We start from the raw sequence: 22,326 nt of genomic DNA, 5'->3' as shown, positions 1-22,326 counted from the left end.
ACACCCTTTATAGCAAGAACTCGGGACAAAGTAAGCAATTTATGATCAAAAGAAATTTTCTTTTATTTTGTTATAACTGTTCGAAAATATTATTTAATATCCTTCGTGTATTATTGTACGGACAATTTTATTATTCCACAAGCCTACCAAACATTAATAAAAAAATGAAATTGATAATACAAAACCGAAACGTCATACTTAATAATTGCAATGATAAAGTGTGTCTTTTTTAAATTATAATAGAACCGGAAAAAAATTCAAAAGAAATTGCTGATTTTCTCGATTTTGAATATTGTTGTAAATTTAGGACACCCAGTACATTTGACTAAAATATAATTCAGGCACGAGGTGTCATCTATGATATTTTAATTAATTTTAATTGCCCTCTGCGCAACGGAAGAAATGAAAATTTCGTTCGTTTTGCAATCCCAACTTTTCGTGACGTGTAATTTTTTTTACGTGCGAAGTGCACACTGTTTTCGAAAAAATGTTTTCTAGGAGAAACGGGGCTATATATATATATATATATATATATATATATATATATATATATATATATATATATATATATATATATATATATATATATATATATATATATATATATATATATATATATATATATATATATATATATATATATGACGCAACAAAGGATAAAACAAAAATGAATACGAAACGATAAACCAAAGAGACGAAAACAACATAGAAGGAACGGGAATCTCCGCTTTAGAAAAATACCTCCGCATGTTACCATTTTTTGCCGGGTTTAATATACGGAATTACAGAGCTCTGTAGTAAAAATGTCGCTGGATGCTTCTGGATAGAATTATCTCAGAAATTCAAAAACGTAAAAATATACAGCGCGTCAATTATTTATAATTTATTTTATTTAAAATTTAGAATTTATTTATTTACTAGCTGACCCGACAGACTTCGTACTGCCTCAATAGATAAATAAAACACCTAAACTTTTGTATTAAATAATCTTAAAACAAACAAAACCAATCCGAATTTAATAATTTTTTGAAAATTTTGAATGAAGCATGAAATTTGATTATTATTTTCGACACTTCATGTTGCTTACTTACAAAACAGAGTTTTCCTGAAATACTGACTATTTATAAGGTATAAGTCTTGTTCCATTGCACAGTCGAGGTTGATTAATGTTACGCAGCATGATGACAACTAATCCTACTTTTAACTGCAAATTGTGAGGTAGTAATCCAGACAATTCCGGTGAACTTAAAAACTTCTTGGGATAGTTGACTACGTCATCCTGGTTGATAACGGTGTCGACTGATTTGAAGGAAAGCAACTGTCCTGGAAGAAAATTCTGAATGGTCGCATTGAGATCCGACATCTTTATTTTTCGCCGCCAATTATGGTTGTTGAACTTTTGCGCTATATCTCTTTTGAGTCTGTGATGTGACAAAAATCTGTAATCTAACAATTGCTTCGCAAACACATTTGCAGTTTCATCTTGTTGAAAAAATTCTCGCATGTTAGTTGTTAATTGGAGTGTCTTTACATACTGCCATTTAGGGCATGCATTTAGATCATCAGCAACAGTTGAACTGGAAGTGTCTGACGAAAATCACATGACAACAGAATCATGGTCCCACCAAAAATATTTTAGTTGTCACGAAGATCTTTCAACGTTCTGTCCAGTGCCTCCAGTGACCTCTTATGGGCCATTGTGCGTTCATCCCAAACAATAAATTTGCAGAACTGTAGGATCTAGGCCATTGCACTATTTTTCGCGATGTTGCAAATTGGTGTTTCGGTGATTTGCATATTTAATGGTAATTTCAAGAATGTGCAGTTCGTCCATCTTCAAGCAGAGTCGCAGCTATTCCAGATGAATTCGTTCTGCCGAGTTTTAAGAGAAACTAACGAACAGCAATTGATTTTGATATATATAGATTGTTATTATTATATTTATTATTATTTTCTAATGACACATCGGTCTTTATTTAATTCCATTAAACCAAGTTGTTCGAGAATTTAGACATCCACCATTATCATCCAGCTTGTTGAGTCCATTGCTAAATATAGGCCATCCCCAAAAGCTTCCATTTTGCTCGGTTTTGAGCAGTCTGAGTCCAATGTCATCGCTCGAACGTAATGGATGTGTTCCCCCCCTTCTTGTATAAGTTTTGGTTAAGTGTGATAATTCTTATACGATCTTACAGCTTGATACTCAGCATTGGTCCGTCTTTCCAGTTTTCTTTGAGCGCCTCTGAGTCTGGATACGACATTTTTAGTCAGAGTGAGTCTTTCAGTTCCCATCCTATTCTTCTGGTAAATTTCGCGTCTGGTTATCTCTACTAATTCTTATTTCATGGAACAAATATTTATACTCGCCAACATCCTTCACAACATGATTATCCGGTGTGATGGAGCCTCCAAGATTAAAAAGGCCATAAAGTTCATTTTTTGTTGGTTTATCTTTAATCCAACTTTCTCTGCCGCCTATTTCAGTTATTCAATCATTATTGCGTTACATTTTTCTATCGATCTTAATGCCAATGTTCGAACTGTCTAATATTTTAAAGGCATATTTAAGTGGCGGCGACTAGCGTTGGGGACATTGTATCGTCTCCTCCCAACTTCTGTTTCCATTATTGTTCTGTCACCATTATTGTATCCGTTTCTATCGTTTTTTTTTATTAGTAATTTAAGCACAATTACGTGATCGTTTGTTTCCTAGTCTGACCTAAATCTGTCTTGCGCTACAGGTTGCTAAAAGTCTAGTTTTTTCAATCGTTTTTATATATTAGTACCATTAATACATCGTTCCAACTCACTGGTACAGAACTATTAAAAAGGCAAATATTAAAAAGTTCTTTACTCTCACTACCAGTTTTACTGCTTCGATCATTATCTGGTCCTCTCCCGGCGCTTTGTTACTTTTCATACTCCTGAGGGACATTTTTATTTCTTCCACAGTGATCTCAGGTAGTTCCTCCAATCCTTGATTCACGACACCAGTGCCTTTTCTTAGTTCTTTGGGTTCTTCTTTCAATTCTTGGCAGCTCTGATATCGTCTGGTATAAAACTCACCAACGATCCGAAGTAGTTTTAGTTTCAAAATTTTATTTTTGCTGGTATTTACCTTTCTCCTTAGATCTTTTAATCATGCTGTTGATAAACAACACTATGTTGTTCAGCTATAAACTACATCGTCTCTTCATCTGCCGAAAGACAATAAATAATAAATGTGTGTCAAAGATATCAGCTAACCATGGATAGTGAAACAAAGATCCAATAAAACGTCTATAAGCAAGTTTTATTGGAATTATGTCAAGTTTTAAAATTTTATTAGTAGAAGCGACGCTAATAGAGATGTAAATTTATCGCGGAAATTTCCGCATAGATTTTCCTTTGTATTAAATATTCATATATTTTTGGCGAAGCGCTCGTTATAATCAAGTAAATTTCCGTAACAAAAGTTTGCGACAAAAAAGATGTTACGTTTTAAAATTACTGGGTTTCCCTGATACCCGACAAACTTACTGTACACTATCGAGCTGCTGGAAACAAAGGATACGGCCAAATTATTAGTATTTTATATGTTTCGCCTCGATAACAAACAAATTATCCATTTGTCATGGAAAATGCTCATCAAGAAATATAGAAAAGATCGTAATGTTTTTATTCGGGACAGTTCAATATTACGTTATCTAAAGGACATCGATTTGTCATAACTCGTAACGGATCATTTATAATTCAGTTTTCATACACATCAAACTTTTCCCGTTTAGTTCCCAACTAAGATGAATAATACAAGTGGTAAAAAAGTTATTTCCGTAGCCCGCCGAAAGAAATATTATTTAGGCTATTTGACAGTTGAAAAAATAATATTTTATTAATGGAATTGATTCATATAATCACACATAATAACACACTAATTACTATGGGTATCATCAGAATTTCCATGAACAAGTTGGAACCTGCGCTTCTGGCTTTTTATTTAAGCAATTTATATTCTTTTCAAGACAGATAAATGATAAACCAAAAGTTTGAATTTTGATAAGTCTGTAGTAAGTATGCAGTCCTAGTCTAAAAATCACCAAAGAAACAAGTAAATTTTAATTTACATTAAAATGAGGCTTTGAAAAGTCGTTTAAATGTCATTTAATTCTTCTTATTCTATAATTTTTCTCAATTTTTGCAGACGTATCCTAAAATTGTATTTCGTTTTACACTTATTGACCACTTGTTAGTTGAACTTCTCATATTTTTGGTAGATTGTCCAGATTGTCCAGATAATCTGTTATTACACATCAAACCAAAAACAGGGAAGAAGTGATATATTTAAAAACAACCACAAAAGACAAAAACAGAGTGTCTTGAAATCTGTTTCTTTTTAAATTTATCAAAAAACTGATATACTGGACGTCCCAAAAATCATGGATCAAATTTAAAATAGAGAACAGGGATAACCATATCCTACCTAATATATGAATTGATGAATTTAACTCTTGTGGAAAATGAGAGCTGATTATTAAATATATCATTAGGTGCTTTGAATTGCCTCATTAATAATCAGCAATATTCGCACTTCCTTCCGACTGCAGATTTCCTGGTCGCGTTTGCTTGCGAAATAAAGCAATTTATTAAAAACTAAGAAAAAGTCATTACGACCTGCATACCTATGTATATGTTTTCCATTAAGTCATCGTATTTTCTAATGGTATCAATGTAATTTTATTATACCAAAATGAATAATATAACATTTAATCTTTATATTTTTAAAATCTTACAAGTCCAACCCTGATTGTTTGTCCTACATTACGGACGGTCATGTTTTTTGCCACCTGCAGATCATTTAGATAATCACCGTCAAAAGCCAAGCTAACATTAAATTTGTATTTTCAAATTCAAATATTAACGAAATAAGCTTTTATCTGATGCTCAAAAATAATTGGTTACTATAACACTCTATATTTCAACAAAGAAAAAAGTAATAATTTCTAAAGAAATGTTTCTCTTTAAACAGGTGTTCAACAAAAGCTTTATTTTTTTATTGGAAATGGCGCCTCCAATTCCCTGTTCAAGTTATTTGCGGCTCATTTAGCGAAAATTGTCTACCGTGTCTAAATTTATTCGACAACCATAAAATAGAGTATCAGAATTCGGGTCTAGAGATAAAGCCGAAAAACAACAAATATTTTGTCTATGTAAGCTACGACAGAACATTCGATACTCCCTTTGTTCCTTTGCCCTCCATCAATCGGGATCTAAGCAAAAAAAAAACAAAAAAAGATTACCGCCCCGCATCATTCATTTTTTTTTCCTTAAATGCCGCGGAGCTTCTACATTAAGTCTCTATCGGAGAAAAATAATTAATTTGTAGCGTTGGTGATGCTGTTGATCCTCTGCCAGTCTCTCCTTCTTCGCCTTATTCTCGGGTAGCATGTTGGCATGTTCGCCGACCATTAACTTGCTAAGTCTAAATCAGCCCGTCTTTTTTTTTTGGTACGGCTCCACAAAATTCCAACAAAACGTGAAGTTTAAACCCCACACGAATTCGGTAACGTAATACGTTCATTATTTAATTCTAGTTAAATTATGTGTTTCCCCTACCCATAGCAAAATGCGCATAAAGAATTCTACACGATCGGGCAAACTCATTGGGCAGTTCTAGCAAATTTTTAAACGTAATAAATGTATTTAAAAAAAAACTATATAAGATACAGACCATTTAGCCGCGTAATTAACCAAAGTAATGTTTCTGATTGTGTTGCTCTCACAGAATTTGGTAGATGATCATATATCTTAATGCAATTAATATGCACTTATAATAATTTTTAAACGTAATAAATGTATTTAAAAAAAAACTATATAAAATACAGACCATTTAGCCATGTAATTAACCAAAGTATGGTTTCTGATTGTGTTGCTATCACAGAATTTGGTAGATGATCATATCTTAATGCACTTATATGCACTTATAATAATTTTTAAACGTAATAAATGTATTTGAAAAAAACTATATAAGGTAGAGACCATTTAGCCATGTCATTGTTTCTGTTTGTGTTGCTATCACAGAATTTGGTAGATGATCATATATCTTAATGCACTTATATGCACTTATAATAGTTTTTAAACGTAACAAATGTATTTAAAAAAAAACTATATAAGGTACAGACCACTTAGCCATGTAATTAACCAAAGTATTGTTTCTGATTGTGTCGCTATCACAGAATTTGGTAGATGATCATATATCTTAATGCACTTATATGCACTTATAATAATTTTTAAACGTAATAATTGTATTAAAAAAACTATATAAGGTGCAGACCATTTAGCCATTTGTTGTTTTTTTTTTCAATGATCTTATGATACAATAAAACTCTTATTATGTCAGAAATTTGTTTTTTTTTCCATAAGCTCAACATTTGTTTTATTTAGCTCTGGCTTTGCCTAGTTCGAAATAAAATAATTTTACTCTTACAACCATTTACTATGCTTTTTTTATGCGTAAAGCACAAATTTATTTCGTCAAATGCCTTTTTTGATTTTTTACCTCGTGTCGTCAGCAAAGTTTGTAATCAAAGAGTTATTCCCTTAGTAGATCGTTCAAACAAAAAAATAATAAAATTCATGCCAGTATTTGCAATTCCATTGCTTTATGCAACATAATTTCTGAGTAGTCTAGGCCCTAGACAATCAAATGTCTTACTCAAATTTAAAAGTAAACCTATGCTATTTTTTTTTATTTATTTGAGAATTACTTCAGTAAACTAACAAATAGCGGCGCTAGTTGCTCTATTTTTCAAATGCGCATTCTGGGAGTTAGTTTTGGGAAACTGGGAGATTTTTCGATAATTTTACTATACTTCTACTACTCACTCATGTTCTGTCACTGCGATTATCGACTGCTTATTTCCTTTGATATTGTTTTGAATAGGAATATGAGCTTGCGGATTGCAGTTATCTCGAATTACATTAATATTATGTTTCCATTATTCAAATATTAAATTACATAATAAATACGGCATTTTGTTGCTATTTTAGAACATAATTGTTGATATTTTGCCACGTATCTTCGAACATATGAAACAAAATTCTTTCCACAGCGGCCAAATAAGAGCGAAAATGTCGTAAATTGGTATTCGAAATCAACTTCTGAGAAGGATATTTATAAAATCATTTCCTATAACAGTGAATCCAACTCATAATCTTCGTAAACGATAACCTTAATAATTTATTTGGGTCAGCCAAATCAATAACAACGCGATAACCGAAATTATTTCCACCTTTATTTTTTCTTGCTATTAAAATGTACCAAAAAGGTTAAAAATAAAAAATTAATTAATCCCATTTGATCAGGAAAGGCAATAAAACTATAAATATTGGTACTTCGTCGTATATGTTTATAACGAAATCAGACGATCTGAAGCTAAATTTAGATGCTGAGGTATTTGTGCAGCTATCAAACTCAATATAAACTTCCTACGACCTTTATTTACCATTTCTGCTTTAATTCGATGTGTTTCGGGCACGCGGATCAGAATTCGAAACCCCTATCGAAAAATCAACGTTGAAAGTAATTTAATTAAAGAAATCGATCGGATCGGGGAAAATACTGAAACCATTTTCATTAGAGGATAATAATCAAGGCTTCCTTAATAAAAAAATGAAAATAATAATTATTTAAGACCACTAGCTACGCGATAACATTGTTAATATTAATTTTGAACTATAATCAGCAATTTAATTTGATTTCGCGAATTATTAGTGACAATGCTGAACCCAAATGAAAATATCTAATTGATGAAAGTCAGTCTGGCTTTAGAGGAGGTCATAGTCACAGCCTACAAAGATAATAAACAAAGATTTAGATATAATTAGGAAGATCTCGAGTGAACATGTCATGCAATTAAACCCGGCAAAATCTGGAACTACATGTAAAAAGTGAGGCTGGGAGTTTGGGGGTAATTAATTCTAGGGCTATATAGCTCAAGATATATTCATTCATTCACTTATTTAGTTCCAATTTACAAAACTAAGAAGGCTCGTCTCGCATTTTCAGTTTAATTAATATTTTTCCTAATGTTGACCTTTTGTTGTTCCAGGTGTCCAAGGTGAAAGTGCAAGAATGTACAGTTTACAGAAACTGCATGGAATGCCTCGGAGTCAAAGATCCATATTGCGGATGGTGTTCCCTGGAAAACAAGTAAGTGTCTTTTCGTTCTACAGGGTGAATGAAGTTGAGTGCTCTATTTAAAGTTGCGGAGAATCAGAAAATGCAATTTTATCAAATTCCACTAATCCAACAAGTTTGCTTTCGAAAAATCGTCGCTGGCTGGGGCAAATCCGTAGCGCGTAGCGAGAAGCTGCTTTGTAATTCAAAAAGAAGGAGTTTCGCGGTTCCTTGTACGGACTACTATGGAACTTTCGCAAAATCAATGTAATTTTATTGTGCATACACCCTGTATAAAGTGCCTTTCAAGTTTCGCCGAACTTCAGTGTTACGGCAAACTTTGTTAAATATTAAAATTTGTACGTTGTCGAATGATATTTTTTCAAATATCTCGCGCGCCCTGTATAATTGACGAAACCTGAAACTCTCTCCCGACGCGATGTTCAAATCAAATTATCGCATGTTTATCAGTTTATCATTTATCCCACAAAAACGGAAATTTTTAGGAAGTTACAGATTGTTTTGCAAATAAACGACACACCCAGTATATAATTCAAACAATAGAGTAGGTGGTTTTTAAGAAAATACTTGTTTCCTGAAACCGTGCAGTACATGGTAATAGAAAATGACGTCATCGCGTCTAGATCGAGGGAAAGAAATGGTGATTTTCATTTGGATTTTTTCAAATATCTCGAACAGCGTATGTGATAGACGAAAACCGTGCCGATGTGACCAATTGGCCATATTTTTCATGAATTTTGATTTACGGCTAATAATTTAATAGAGAAAAGAACGATTATCAGGGTCTTTAATTTTGTGTATAATTGAAGAACCATATATATAATGGAAAAATTGCCTGAAATACAAGTTTTGGCCACAGATCTCCTGCATTTCCTGGTTCACAAATTTAGCCGATCGGGTTAATAGTTTTCGAGAAAATATTATTTTTCTGGAAGTCAAAATATACCAAAAAAAATTCAATTTTTTTTTTAAAATACTTTGCGAGATTTGAGTAAGTCCTTTTTCAACAGATGAAATGCGGGTGTAAACTTCTACCCTTCTGCCAAATCTGACGTCGATAGCTGCAAATTTGAGACACCTGTTAATTTTTGAATATAGCACTTAATATCTTGAACACCCTATACAACAGGTGAAAACCTTAAATACAAAAGTTTTAGCTATTTATGCGGGCTATATCGTCGTGTAAAATGAACTAACATCCGAAGTACAATCTTTCAGTTATAGCCAATTTTCAATAATAGAGATACCCATTTTTCAGTTTTTTTAGATTTGCGGCGCACCCGGTACATTTTTGAAAAATTTTCATGAAGCCGAATCTTCTGCGTCTTTCTATTCAAGAATTTTTTTTCGGTCGCTTAAACGGTTTTCGAGAAATGATTTTTTTCTTAGACCCTTGCAAACGCAGTTTTTATTTTTTTTTATATACTTCCCGACCTCCCAGCACCCCTAATTTCAAAAGGTTCCGTCAGGAAACCAAGCTTCATATGTGTGCGAAGTTTGAAGTTGATAGCTTCAAAACAGTCGAAAATCGAAAAAAAAAAAGATGGCCGTCAATTTCCGATAGCCGCCATTTTCAAATATCTTGTGCGTCTAGTGGACTGTTAAAAAGGAGCAAAAATTGAGCCACATAGTTCAAACGGCTCGAGAGTTATTGAATTAAAACCCGCGAAACAGAAAACGGAGAAACGAAGAATGGAGAAATGCTTATTTCTTGACGCTGATTCCATTCAGATTGCCAGTCTGCGCAAAAGTCCAAGCAACGCAATTGTGTGTCCCTATACAGTTTAGAAACTTAAAAAAAATGAAGTGCTGTAAGTGAGCTTCTCGAACATCCTAATTTTGGAAAACCGGCAACGTCGCTTCGAGACAACGTCACCCGTCCATATTTGCATGTTAACGTTCAGGATTTACAGGCGTTTTTTTGAAGCGGTTTGCGGCGTCCCTTTTTAATCCCTTCCGATTTTGGTCGGTTTTCCCGTATACATCTTGGACATTCCCCTGATTAATGCGATTTGATTAGGTCACGTCGGGAACGACGCCGAAACTCCAGTGCCGTTGCGGCGCTGCCGACGATTTACGAAACAAAAATGTTAAAAGTAGAAAACCAAGCGGAATAAGCGGTAAAAATTCAAAAACAATGTTTTTTAAACGCGGCAGTAAAGCGGCAAATAATCATAAAATTCATATTTTCACCCGAATACTCGATTATTAAAACCTATAGAGATGCCTCATATTGCATTGAAATTTATTCCACCTTTTCAATAAATCGCGGAAAAGCAAAAAAAAACAATTATTCTGCTTTTTTTAGCCAATTGGCCACTGGCCACTCTTTGTACGACTGCCAAGGATTTTAGAAATATTTTGCTCATTCATTTTATTTCATTTAAAAACTAACTAAATTTTACATTAGAAGCTGGCAATATGAAACCAACCCCTCGAAATGAAAAAAAAATTATTAAAAATATCAGAAATTAAAATATACGAAAGCATCCAAATTGTTTGAAGTTTCGCATTTATTGCATAACGAAATAAGTGCCCAGTCATAACAGGCACTTTTAGGATAAAAAATCAAAGTTAAAACTTCCCACTAGGCCACAAAAGCTGAAAATCATAAATAACAAGCCTCCTGTACTTCTTAAAAAACTTTTGGATTCCTCCTACGTCTGTTTTTGCTGAGTCGAGCTTGCTGACGTTTCGCCAATCATCCTGTTGACTTCTTCGACGCATGACTGAAACTGGCTCGTATTTTACTCTATACCCGCTTATATATTGTGTGAGGAGGGCGGAGCTAAATGAGGGAATAAAGGTGGTCATGAACACAAATAAACATCAGGAAAAGATTCAAGATATTCTTACAGACGAATCAAATCGTCAACTTAAAATTTATCATACGTCATCTATGGATCGAAACCTTAAATCTGTTATTAAGGGTTCTTCTCTATTAAATTCCGTGAAAAAATCTACCACCCCCCATGACTCTAAAATTCTTCGTCTCTACGGACTCCCACTGTCAGCAACATTGGTTCTCCAACATATTCTCTAGCAAAATATCTAGCTTCCTTATTAAAACCCTTTACAGGGAAAACTGACAGTTTCGTACTTAATTCCTTTCACTTAATTGAACAATTAAAAAGCATTACACTAGATACACAGGATATTCTAGTTAGTTTCGACGTAGAATCCCTATTTACCAAAGTTCCTATTGCTGAAACTCTCAACACCATTTCAGATATATTAAAATCCGAGAATCTGGAACCCAACCGTCTCACCTTAATCGAAAAATGCTTGCCTGCAACATATTTTTCTTATAACGGTCAAATTTTTGAACAAACGGCTATGGGTTCTCCACTATCACCAGTCATCGGGAATATATTTATGGAAACCTTTGAGAAGAAAACTCTCTACACCTTTTATCTAAAACAAAAATTATGGAAACGTTGATGATACTTTGGTTATTTAGCCTCATAGTCAAGAAACCCTAGTAGATTTTCTTGGGCATTTAAACTCTATACACCCTAACATACGTTTTACCATTGAGTTGAAAACTAGTAATAACCTTCTTAGATATTCTTATCAATAGAAAATCAGACCTAACATTGGGTCATTGTGTTTACAGAAAACCTACGCACACAGCACCAGCCCAAAAATCATCGTTTATCAACTCTCTTGTTTACAGAGCCGTAAAACTATCTCAGCCTGAGTCACTGAATCCAGAATTAAAACACCTTACCTCTGCTCTTCTCTGTAATAATTTCCACATTAAAGATATTAAGCATTCCATCAAAAAATACACTTCACCACAACCTTCCAAAAGCAATGAGACCGAAAGCAATCCTACGCTTGCCACTGCGGTCCTTGCTTGCATTCAAAACATCACATATCACACATATCAAAAGTTCTAGAAAAGTACAACGTCAAAACCAAATTTACCATTTGTCCAAAAATCTTTCAACATCTTCGGTCTGTCAAAGACAAAATTCCATTTGATATGCGAGGAGTTTACAGCATTCCATGCATATGAAATATGCGAACGAAAAATATCAACTAGGCTCGAAGAACACGAAAGCGCCTTGAAAGAGCCTTACGACTAAGACAAATTAACTCATCAGCTGTTGCCGAACACAATCACAATAAATTTTTATTCGATGAATGTTTTGTTTTAGGCCTTCACGGATGGAACTATGTGTATTGGTGGTAATCCGGATGTTCATCCGTTCGTTTCTGGAGTAGGATCATTCGCCTGACGTTTCGCCAAGTGATATTTTGGCGAATTTGAATTAAGACTTGACTTTATAACCTTCAATTTTTTAAAAATCAAAAGTGTAGAGACAAATGTCGAAAAGTTCTAGAAAATTATTCCCTTTACTTCAAAGTTAAGACCACCTGAGGTAAATCCGGCAAAAGCTTCGCGTCGTATCATAAAAATAAAACCAGGAAACTTTTTGTTTTAATAATAAAAATCTGACAAGTCGTTCGTCTCTATTTCGTACTATTTTTCGCCGTTTCTTTTGTGGCTCGTTTTACGACGAAGTCATCCACTTGAAAGTTTAGTTTTAGTTTGTTCGTAAAAATCCGACGGGAAACACCATTTTCCAATTGCATGTACCTAAGTGATTTCGCAGTTTCTATTGCGTGTAACCTCAAGGCGGCAGTATTCTTTTTGTAAAGGTGATTTCCATTTAAAAAGTTACGCCACTGTTTATATACAGCACCGCATAACCACATTATATATATATATATATATATATATATATATATATATATATATATATATATATATATATATATATATATATATATATATATATATATATATATATATATATATATATATATATATATATATATATATATATGTATAGTCATCTCGGGAGTTATCGATTCTCACTTCTTCTTTCCGTTGCATAATTGCGACCTTAAAACATCCCTCCTCTCTTAAATGGCTCGGTGTTAATAAAAGTTGCAAACGATACGCGTTCGCTACCGTTCTGCCATTCGGGTAGCTTCCAAAATAAAATTACCGAATAACTTTTTTTAACGGTCCCTTTTCAGATGACTGATACTTTTATTTATATGCTGATTATTGATGGGATCTTCTGGCATATCACAATAAGTTTTCGATATGTAATGGTTACGAAGGAAGTAATAATAATATAAAGTTACATCAATTGACTAGACTGATATCAGTGAGGTTTCTAGGATCATAATTATGAACAGTCATCAAGTAATTAAACCTATCAGAAATGTATGGAGGCATCAATTTATTTTTTATCTTTATATTGTTTGCTTTATCGAAAATTCCTCGCATCTACATTACATTTCAAAATTACGCATTTAGTGTAAATCGAGAATTGTTAGTATTTTCCATGTATGCCAACCATAGATTAACAAATGATTAGTTAATTAGACGTTTTTTTTTATAATACCCTTTAGTCCATCTTTATTTGCTTATTAGTTTACAAAATTCTTCACTGGTAACTAAAATGTGTAGATTTATATAACAGCACAAAGCGAAAGGATAGAAAGAAAATAATATACATATATGTATATATATATATATATATATATATATATATATATATATATATATATATATATATATATATATATATATATATATATGATGACACTATATTCCGGGATATCATCCGTTCGCTCGTTGAACTCCGACTGGAATCCTGCATCCGACTGGAATCCTCCAAATCCTGCATCCGACTGGAATCCTGCAGACGTTTCGCCAAAATCTCACTTGGCATCTTCAATGCTCGCGCTCCGAAAACACTTCGAACACTTCAAACTGAGTGTTCGAAGTGTTTTCGGAGCGCGAGCATTGAAGATGCCAAGTGAGATTTTGGCGAAACGTCTGCAGGATTCCAGTCGGATGCAGGATATATATATATATATATATATATATATATATATATATATATATATATATATATATATATATATATATATATATATATATATATATATATATATATATATATATATATATATATATATATATATATATATATATATATATATATATATATATATATATATATATATATATATATATATATATATATATATATATATATATATATATATATATATATATATATATATATATATATATATATATATATATATATATATATATATATATATATATATATATATATATATATATATATATATATATATATATATATATAATATATATATATATATATACTTCGTGATTTTATTATAATTTTTTGAACATTTTCGAAATATGTTATCCTTATGACAACGCCATTTGGTTGAAGTGCCTTATGCTAGAATTACATTTTTGTCTGCTGAAGTGTATGGAAATATTATTAACGTATTTAATATAACGTGTGACTTTTAAATGGACAAAACGTAAACATAACTGTTACTAAACGAGTACCTATTTATCATTATATTATTTCATGTTGCTAAAAGGTCACAAGGTAGCAACAAACAACTTACAAGTAAAAAACTTTTATATATAAAGCACACAAATCAAAAATTTCACATCCGACGTGCACTTTACAATATGACCACCCTGTAAATTATACGGGCGTATATTAAAGCCGCATGAATATTTCATCTACTGAAGGCACGCCCCAAAATTAAGCACACACGGAACTACTACTACCCACCGAATACTCGTATGCCTACGTACGATAGAAGTAAATTTGAAGCGGTGCAGTTTTTTTTTTGTACACCGAGACCGAACTTTGTTTTAAAAAACTACTCGGCGCGGAAAACTTCGAATTTCTTCCTCTTTAAAATAACTCCGGGAATTTGAAACAAAAGAAGCCCCCGTCGGCTACAATGAACTCGCTCCTTTTTTTCCCTTCATCGAATAACTACGGGACAAGGATACGGTTTTGTTGCTACACGATTTGGGAAATTCGACGCGAAATCATCAAGGCAATGGAACGGATAAAACTTCTTAAATGCCAACTCTAATTAAAACGCCTCGGATCAGCGCAAAAAAGGTCGCTACTGTTATTACTAATTAATTTACGTTCGTACGTAACACGCGGAATGGTTTTGGCATGTCTCTTTTCTATTATTCCTTTTAAACTTCTTCTTCTTCGTCAAGTGGCTTTGTCCTCAGATTGGCTACCAGCAATCAATGATATCTGTAATTTATTTACAGCTCTCCGAAAAGTAGCCTAAATAATTATTCAACGAACGAAATCTCTTTCATTTTGTTTATCGGGCAGATGCCAACTTGCATTGTTATTTATTATTTCCCCAGTTACAACAATTCCTTCCCATAGTCTATTTATTTATACAAGCAAGGTAAAATCTGTTCATAGATATAAGAATGTGACTAACTGATACGAAAGACCCCGGCAAGCTATAAGAATGAAATATGGTCGAACAGGTCCGTACGTTGCTTAGGATTTAATTATTTGAGGTTTTGTTAGGAAAGTTACTAAACAATATTTATTTATTTATGTATGTATTATGTTTAAATGTAAAATAAAATTACAAATTATTTTTATTACCTACTTAAATTAATTAAAATTATTCACAATATATCAGTATCGATATCGCTATCATCGCCTGTTCTAATTATTATTTCTTCTATGTTATTTGCAATATGGATATACTATTGTTCTGCTTTTTCTATATGTTTAACAGAATTTGCCCAACTTTGTGGAGGGATGTTAGAAACTTTGGTTTCTATAAGTTTGAGGACATTGGAGTCAACACGGGGAAAAAACATTGTTTCGACGCATGCAGATTTCAGTTGGTGCCAAACATGTTCAATGGGATTAAATATACAGTCGTAAGGTGGAAGCCTTAAAACTGTATACCCTATTTTCCTTGCATAATTATCACAGACGTATTCCTTTTGTAAGTTCAAGCTTTGTAGAATCTCAATTAATTGCTTTTTGGTATAATCTTCGTGAAAATAAATGTCGTTATTATTCATGCAGTTTTAGATTGTTGCTTTTGTGTCACATGATAAAGGGGTTTTAGTCATCTGTCTACTGTGATAACTTGCATTGTCCATTACAATGACGCTATTAGGAGGAATGTATGGAACTAATTTTTTTTTAAACCAACTTTCAAATAAAACAACGGTAGTGTCTTCACGGTAATCCAGAGAAGAATCGTTAATATTTTTCGCAGACAGAAAGGTCCATTTGGAATCCAACCATCTTTAGAGCCAACATGCAAAGTAGTTATTCTTTTACCTCTTTTTGAAGGCGCGTTTGTTTTAAACTTATCAGTTGAGTCACATTTAACACCGGTTTCATCTTTTTCAAGCCTCCTAATTAAGATATGTAATGTGGGCACGCTTTGTTCCTCGTATAACTGGTAAATTTTACGCCGTATTATATCTCATTTTCATCTACACTCGAGAAAATGTCAGCATCGCTTCTTTTTTTCCTCGCTGAAATGGGATTATTCACAATTTTCCATACAGTTGATGTTGGAATTGTCGTCAATGTGGCCATTTCTTCTGAAGATGCTTGCTTGCTGGAAACACGTACAATGAGAGTCAAATAAAGATTGTTGATAACTTACTTAGTCTCAATAGAATAGTGTTTTCTACATTTGGGCGGGATCATCTCCTGAGATACACTAGACTCGCACATATTTTGCATAATTCGCATACAATTCAACACACGCTGTATTACACACTAATAAACTCAAACTAATTAGTATACTAAACCAAAGAATATTAAACACAGGTAGGTATAAAATTATTTTCTATTACGGACCTGAATTTAAATTCCGAAACTTTAGGTAATAATCTTGTTGCATAGTATGTTAATGACCACCTTTGGATAATCCCATTCAAAAGCAATTGGTCACTTTCTTATATCTATGAACAGACCATAACTACTAACTTGGAGCAGACCTAATATAGAGCAATACGATTTAGAAACGACAAAAATAATTACCAAATTCGGTAGAAGTATGCAAAAAAATCAAATTTAACAAATAACGCTAATTAGTGTTAAGTAAGTCATTACTACTATCACCTTTGACGATATTACTATACAGTTTCAGGGATAACTAGTTTTGAAAGCCAGGACTGAACGTAGATCTGTTCCGAAGGATGTTGAAAAGAATATAGTTCATACACAACTAACCAATATTAGTGGAAATTTTTATTATTAAGATAAGAAGATTATTAAGCGTTTTGGTCCATTGAAACGAAAATTTAGTGCATTAATGAATTTTATTTGGACAATTTCTAGAGCACTTCTTACCATGCTGCACTATAATGTAATTAAAGAAGCTGGGTTCTTAATGCCTTCAGTAGAATAATTGCTTTCCTAATGATAGCCTCTATATGGGACTTTAACAACAGTTTAGAGAGAATAACCCCTAAACCTTTAGCAACGTTAATTCGTTTTAATAATATATTGTTTAATTTTAAATGTACATTGGGATTTCTTGAAAAGTTCGGCTTAGAAAAACCTATGCACTGACATTTATCAACAAATCGGACCGCACTACTCAGAAAATCTGTTCAAGTCCGCCTTCAAATTTGCCATGTACAAAGGTGAATTAACGACAACGTATGTACACTGAGAGAGGACAATGCAAGTTCCGATATCATAAACATAAAATAAAGAGCAAGGGAACCAAGTGTGAACCCTGCGGAACCGCAAAAGTCACATCCACGCAAGCTGATCTTATGCCACTAACAGCAACATACATAGTTCTATCTTGCAAATAATTTTTTAAAAGGTCTAGCAGAATGAACCTTCTCAAAGGTTTTGGTTTTAGTATAAGCGATGCAGATATCACGACCATTCTCCATTGGACTGACGCTCATAGAAACTATGTTGATGACTGTCAATGTGATTTTTAATTTGAAATAACCAGCATTACCTCTGTTCCTGTTGTCGGTTTTGTAGATCGAAATGATATGGACAATCTTCTATTTTTCCGGAAAAATTCCTATGGACTGAATTTTGAAAATAGTTTCCGAATAAATAATAACATGACACTTCTGAATAAGCTAGTTCGGTCCAAAGAGAACTTCTATTAAATTGTGAAAACTGCCGTAGGTTGAAAAATTAACCATCATCAGCATCTTATAAATCTCAGACGAAAGCAATTTGCTACGCCAATGCTTGTCAATGTGAAATCTAGTCCGATCGTTGCCCGCGGCAAGGTAACCTTTTGTTTTTATTGCGTTTATTAAAATTGTTACAGAAACCAGAAACGGGGAGGTAAATATAGTGACGGAATTATGTTAGCTACGCCGTCCGGTATAAAAAAAAATGGTAAACTTGATTGAAAGCAGTCGCGCATATGGAGGACGAAGACTTGTGTCTTTTATAAAACATGTAAAAGAATAACGTTCCTATCGTTACAATCCGATACTACTTATAACGACATATACAACAAATAAGGCTCGCATTAAAATCTCCAACAAGTTTTTGAAATTTTCCAAACGTAAACCATAACTGACCATTTCTAATCGCCTTTTCACTATATATGGAGGGAAATGAGTCGCAACTTGTCTTTGTACCACAATGAAAATCTTTTTATTTACTTATTTAAGGACAATTATCCATTTTACAAAAAATTAAAAAAAAATCGTTAATTACAAACAACAAGACGTTAATATGACTTTTAGGCCTACCGACACATGACACATGACATGGACAGTCGCCCAAATAGCGTATCGTCTTAAACACAATTTGAAGAAAATCAGGAAAGTCAAAATTACTTAAAAATAATAAGGGGTGAATCATCATCATCTCTATCGTCGTGTCAACCTTTGTTTAAATTTGTTTAAAAAAGTTGCGACTTCTATTACGTCCACTGGAAGCCATCCCGAATAACGAAGTGATTTTTGCTATAAGACTCACTGTTGATCAGATAAATATTTCTAACTAACCAAACCAAACCAAAACTTGCAGCTTCAACAAGTATATAACGACCACAATTAATAGATTGTGCCTTCTAAAGACCACCCGACATGACTCACTGTACTTCAAACCGAAAATGAGACGAGACGCAGAATTGTCTGTAAAATAGACACACGGCCAATTATCGCACGATTGCCCCTATATAACATAGTTATATTATAAGACAGGGTGGAATAGACTAAAGAATAATTAACTGCCATAATGTTATTAAGATTTACTGCACGTAGTTTTCGCGATGTGATTAACCCTGGCTAGTTTCTAGTCCAGCTAGGAAACTGATATATTTTGTTAGTCGAATTTGGTGGCCTTCAAAATCAAAGACCTATGTAATGTATTCCCGGAGATCATTTATGAATATTAACGAAACGAAAAATAGTATCCTTTACCTTTAAAGTGATCTTCCTGGTGGTATTCATTTTTCCTCTGATGTCTAAAAAAGAAATTTTTGTAAACTGCGCACATCCCTTTGGACTTGAAGTTTTTTGTAATTGCTATTCTACTCCATGCTATAGGTATTGCTGATACTAATAGATGTTTTATTTTACGCTATTATAGGTTTTGTTTGTACTACTCATATTCAGTCAGTATTTTCACTCAGGACTGGCTTCAGTCATCTCAAATTAGACGGTTTGGAACAAAGTATTATTTATGAATTGCTCATTCTTAGTTTTGTATATATACGGGGGTTGCCTTTTAAGTTTTTACAAAAAATAAAACAAAAATTAACGAGTTAGAAACAAGGTGTTTTATTGGTTTTCAAAATATTCACCATTACGCTCAAGCCAATTCTGGAAACATTTTTTCTACCCTGAAATGATTGTTGTGGGCATTGTGTGGGATTAACTGGATGTTCTTCTCCTTCAAATATTCAGTTGTTTGATGTGCTTTATGGGAACTATCATATTTTTTTGTTCTTTTTGTAAGAGAAGCCTGTATCTGTCTGTAAGTACATGCCGAGATCTTTAACCATGACCAGGACAAAATTCTGCGAACTAATTGTAAAGAGTCTTTTCTGATGGCGCTTCATTACCAAAAGTTGCATAAAACGATTCTATACGTTGCTTCCGTCTGTTTGTTCTAGACTCATGAAAGCCACCTATTGTTCGATAGTAAGAAGTTACTTTTGCCTTAAAATCTCTAAAATCTAATGCCGACATCGTAATCCTAATGACAGATAAAGGAAATCCTACGGTGATCATGAACACAAATGAATATTAGGAAAAGATTTAAGATATTCTTACAGACGGATCATATCGTCAATTTAAAAAAGATCCTCCGTCATCTAACCAACCTAACGCAACCTTAAAACTGTTATTAAGGCTTCTTCTCTATCAGACTCCCTCATGACTCTAAAATTCCTCGTCTCTACGGACTCCCAAAGATCCACAAACCAGGATTACCGCTTAGACCTATTGTTAGCACTATTGGTTCTCCAACATATACTTTAGCGAAATATCTAGCTTCTTTATTAAAACTCTTTACAGGGAAAACTGATAGTTTCGTACTTAATTCTTTTCACTTCATTGAACAATTAAAAACCATTACATTAGATACACAAGATATTCTGGTCAGTTTCGATCCCTCTTTACTAAAGTTCCTATTTCTGAAACTCACAACATCATTTCAGATATATTAAAATTCGAGAATCCGGAACCAAACCTTCTCACCTTAATTGAAAAATGTTTGTCAGGAACATACTTTTCGTATAACGGTCAAATTTTTGAACAAACGTCGGGAGCAGTTATGGGTTCTCCATTATCACCAGTCATCACCAATATATTTATGGAAGCCTTTTAGAAGAAAGCTCTCGACAGATGCCATCCAAAACCAAAAAAGCTTCCTCGATGATACTTTTGTTATTTGGCTCATTTCTTAGACATTTAAACTCTATCCACCCTAACATACGTTTTACCATTGAATTAGAAACTAATAACAACCTCCCATTCTTAGATATTCTTATCAATGGAAAATCAGACCTAACATCGAGTCATTGTGATTACAGAAAACCTATGCACACAGACCGATACTTTAATACATTGTCACATCACCATCCGGCCCAAAAATCATTGGTTAGTTTACAGACCCGTAAAACTATCTCAGCCCGAGTCACTGAACCCAGAATTAAAACACCTTACCTCTGCTCTTCTCTCTAATAATTTCCACATTTAAGTTATTAATCTTTCCATCACAAAATACACTTCTCCAATAGCAATGAGGCCGAAAGCAACCCTACACTTGTCACAGTTGTCCTTTCATATATTCAAAACATCATTAATTAAGTAAATCAAAAGTTCTAAAAAAGTATAACGTCAAAACCAGATTTACCACTTGTCCAAAAAAAATTGAAATGCCAGGAGTTTACAGCATATGCGGCAAAGAATACATTGGAGAGACCGGACGAGAAATGTCAACTAGGCTCAAAGAACATGAAAAAGTCTCACGAGTACGACAAATAAACGCATCAGCAGTTGCCTAACACAATCACGAAAAATTTTATTCGATAAAATTAAGATTCTTGCATGTAATTAATTCTTCTACCAACGAAAAATCCGAGAGTCTATAGAAATCTATAAACAATCTAACAATCTTCTTTGCCTTTCACCAGTATGGGAATCAATCATCCGAGACAACGTTCATGCCTCCTTTAGCTCCGCCCCCTCCAAAATATATAAGCAGGTACAGAGCAAAATACGAGCCAGTTTCAGTTAAACTCTGAAGAAGCCAACAGTAGCCTACGGAAGTTTCTTTGAAAAGTTATTATTAATTTTCCCCGCACTTCTTGAAAATCCGCTTATAATCTAGTGGATATCATTTAGGTGACTTGTGGCTTTATTGTTTTACAGATGCAGTTTACGTTCCGACTGTCAAGATGCCGCGAAGGACCCTTTGTACTGGATCAGCTACAAAAGCGGCAGATGCACTACGATCACGTCGGTGATACCGAATCAGCTTCAAAGAACCACCGCGATAACCGTAAGTAATCAGAGATCTGCGTCAGGCTCGACTATCCGTCACGCCGTTTGTTCCGCTTCCAGCTGGACCTCGTCATCGAAAATCTTCCGAGCCTGAGTGGCAATTTTTTATGCGCGTTTACCGTCGACAAAACTCTGGTCTTGACCAACGCCACTCGAAAAGGGTCGGGGGTAAACTGTACGACACCCAGGACCGATTTGTTACCGTCGATACCGCCCGGTCAACGTTAGTAACGAAACAAAAACGAAACTTAATCGTTTTACG

The 22,326-nt window shown here is 33.5% G+C and overlaps 1 protein-coding gene across 4 annotated transcripts in view; it reads left to right on the top strand.

The window, feature by feature from the left end:
• Positions 1-22,326, top strand: part of LOC132708700 (plexin-A4) — a 315,847-nt gene that overhangs the window by 281,595 nt on the left and 11,926 nt on the right. For all 4 annotated transcript variants that reach the window (XM_060681215.1, XM_060681214.1, XM_060681217.1 and 1 more), the window contains exons 5-7: positions 8,088-8,188; positions 21,933-22,062; positions 22,125-22,287. In XM_060681215.1, coding sequence (XP_060537198.1) covers positions 8,088-8,188; positions 21,933-22,062; positions 22,125-22,287 — 394 coding nt within the window. The remainder of the gene's footprint in view (positions 1-8,087; positions 8,189-21,932; positions 22,063-22,124; positions 22,288-22,326) is intronic.

This window comes from Cylas formicarius, unplaced genomic scaffold (assembly GCF_029955315.1).
Source record: "Cylas formicarius isolate icCylForm1 unplaced genomic scaffold, icCylForm1.1 PGA_scaffold_12__32_contigs__length_19106922, whole genome shotgun sequence".
NCBI lineage: Eukaryota > Metazoa > Arthropoda > Insecta > Coleoptera > Brentidae > Cylas > Cylas formicarius.
Note: the sequence above shows the minus strand (reverse complement) of the source record. Positions and strands in the feature narration are given on the sequence as shown.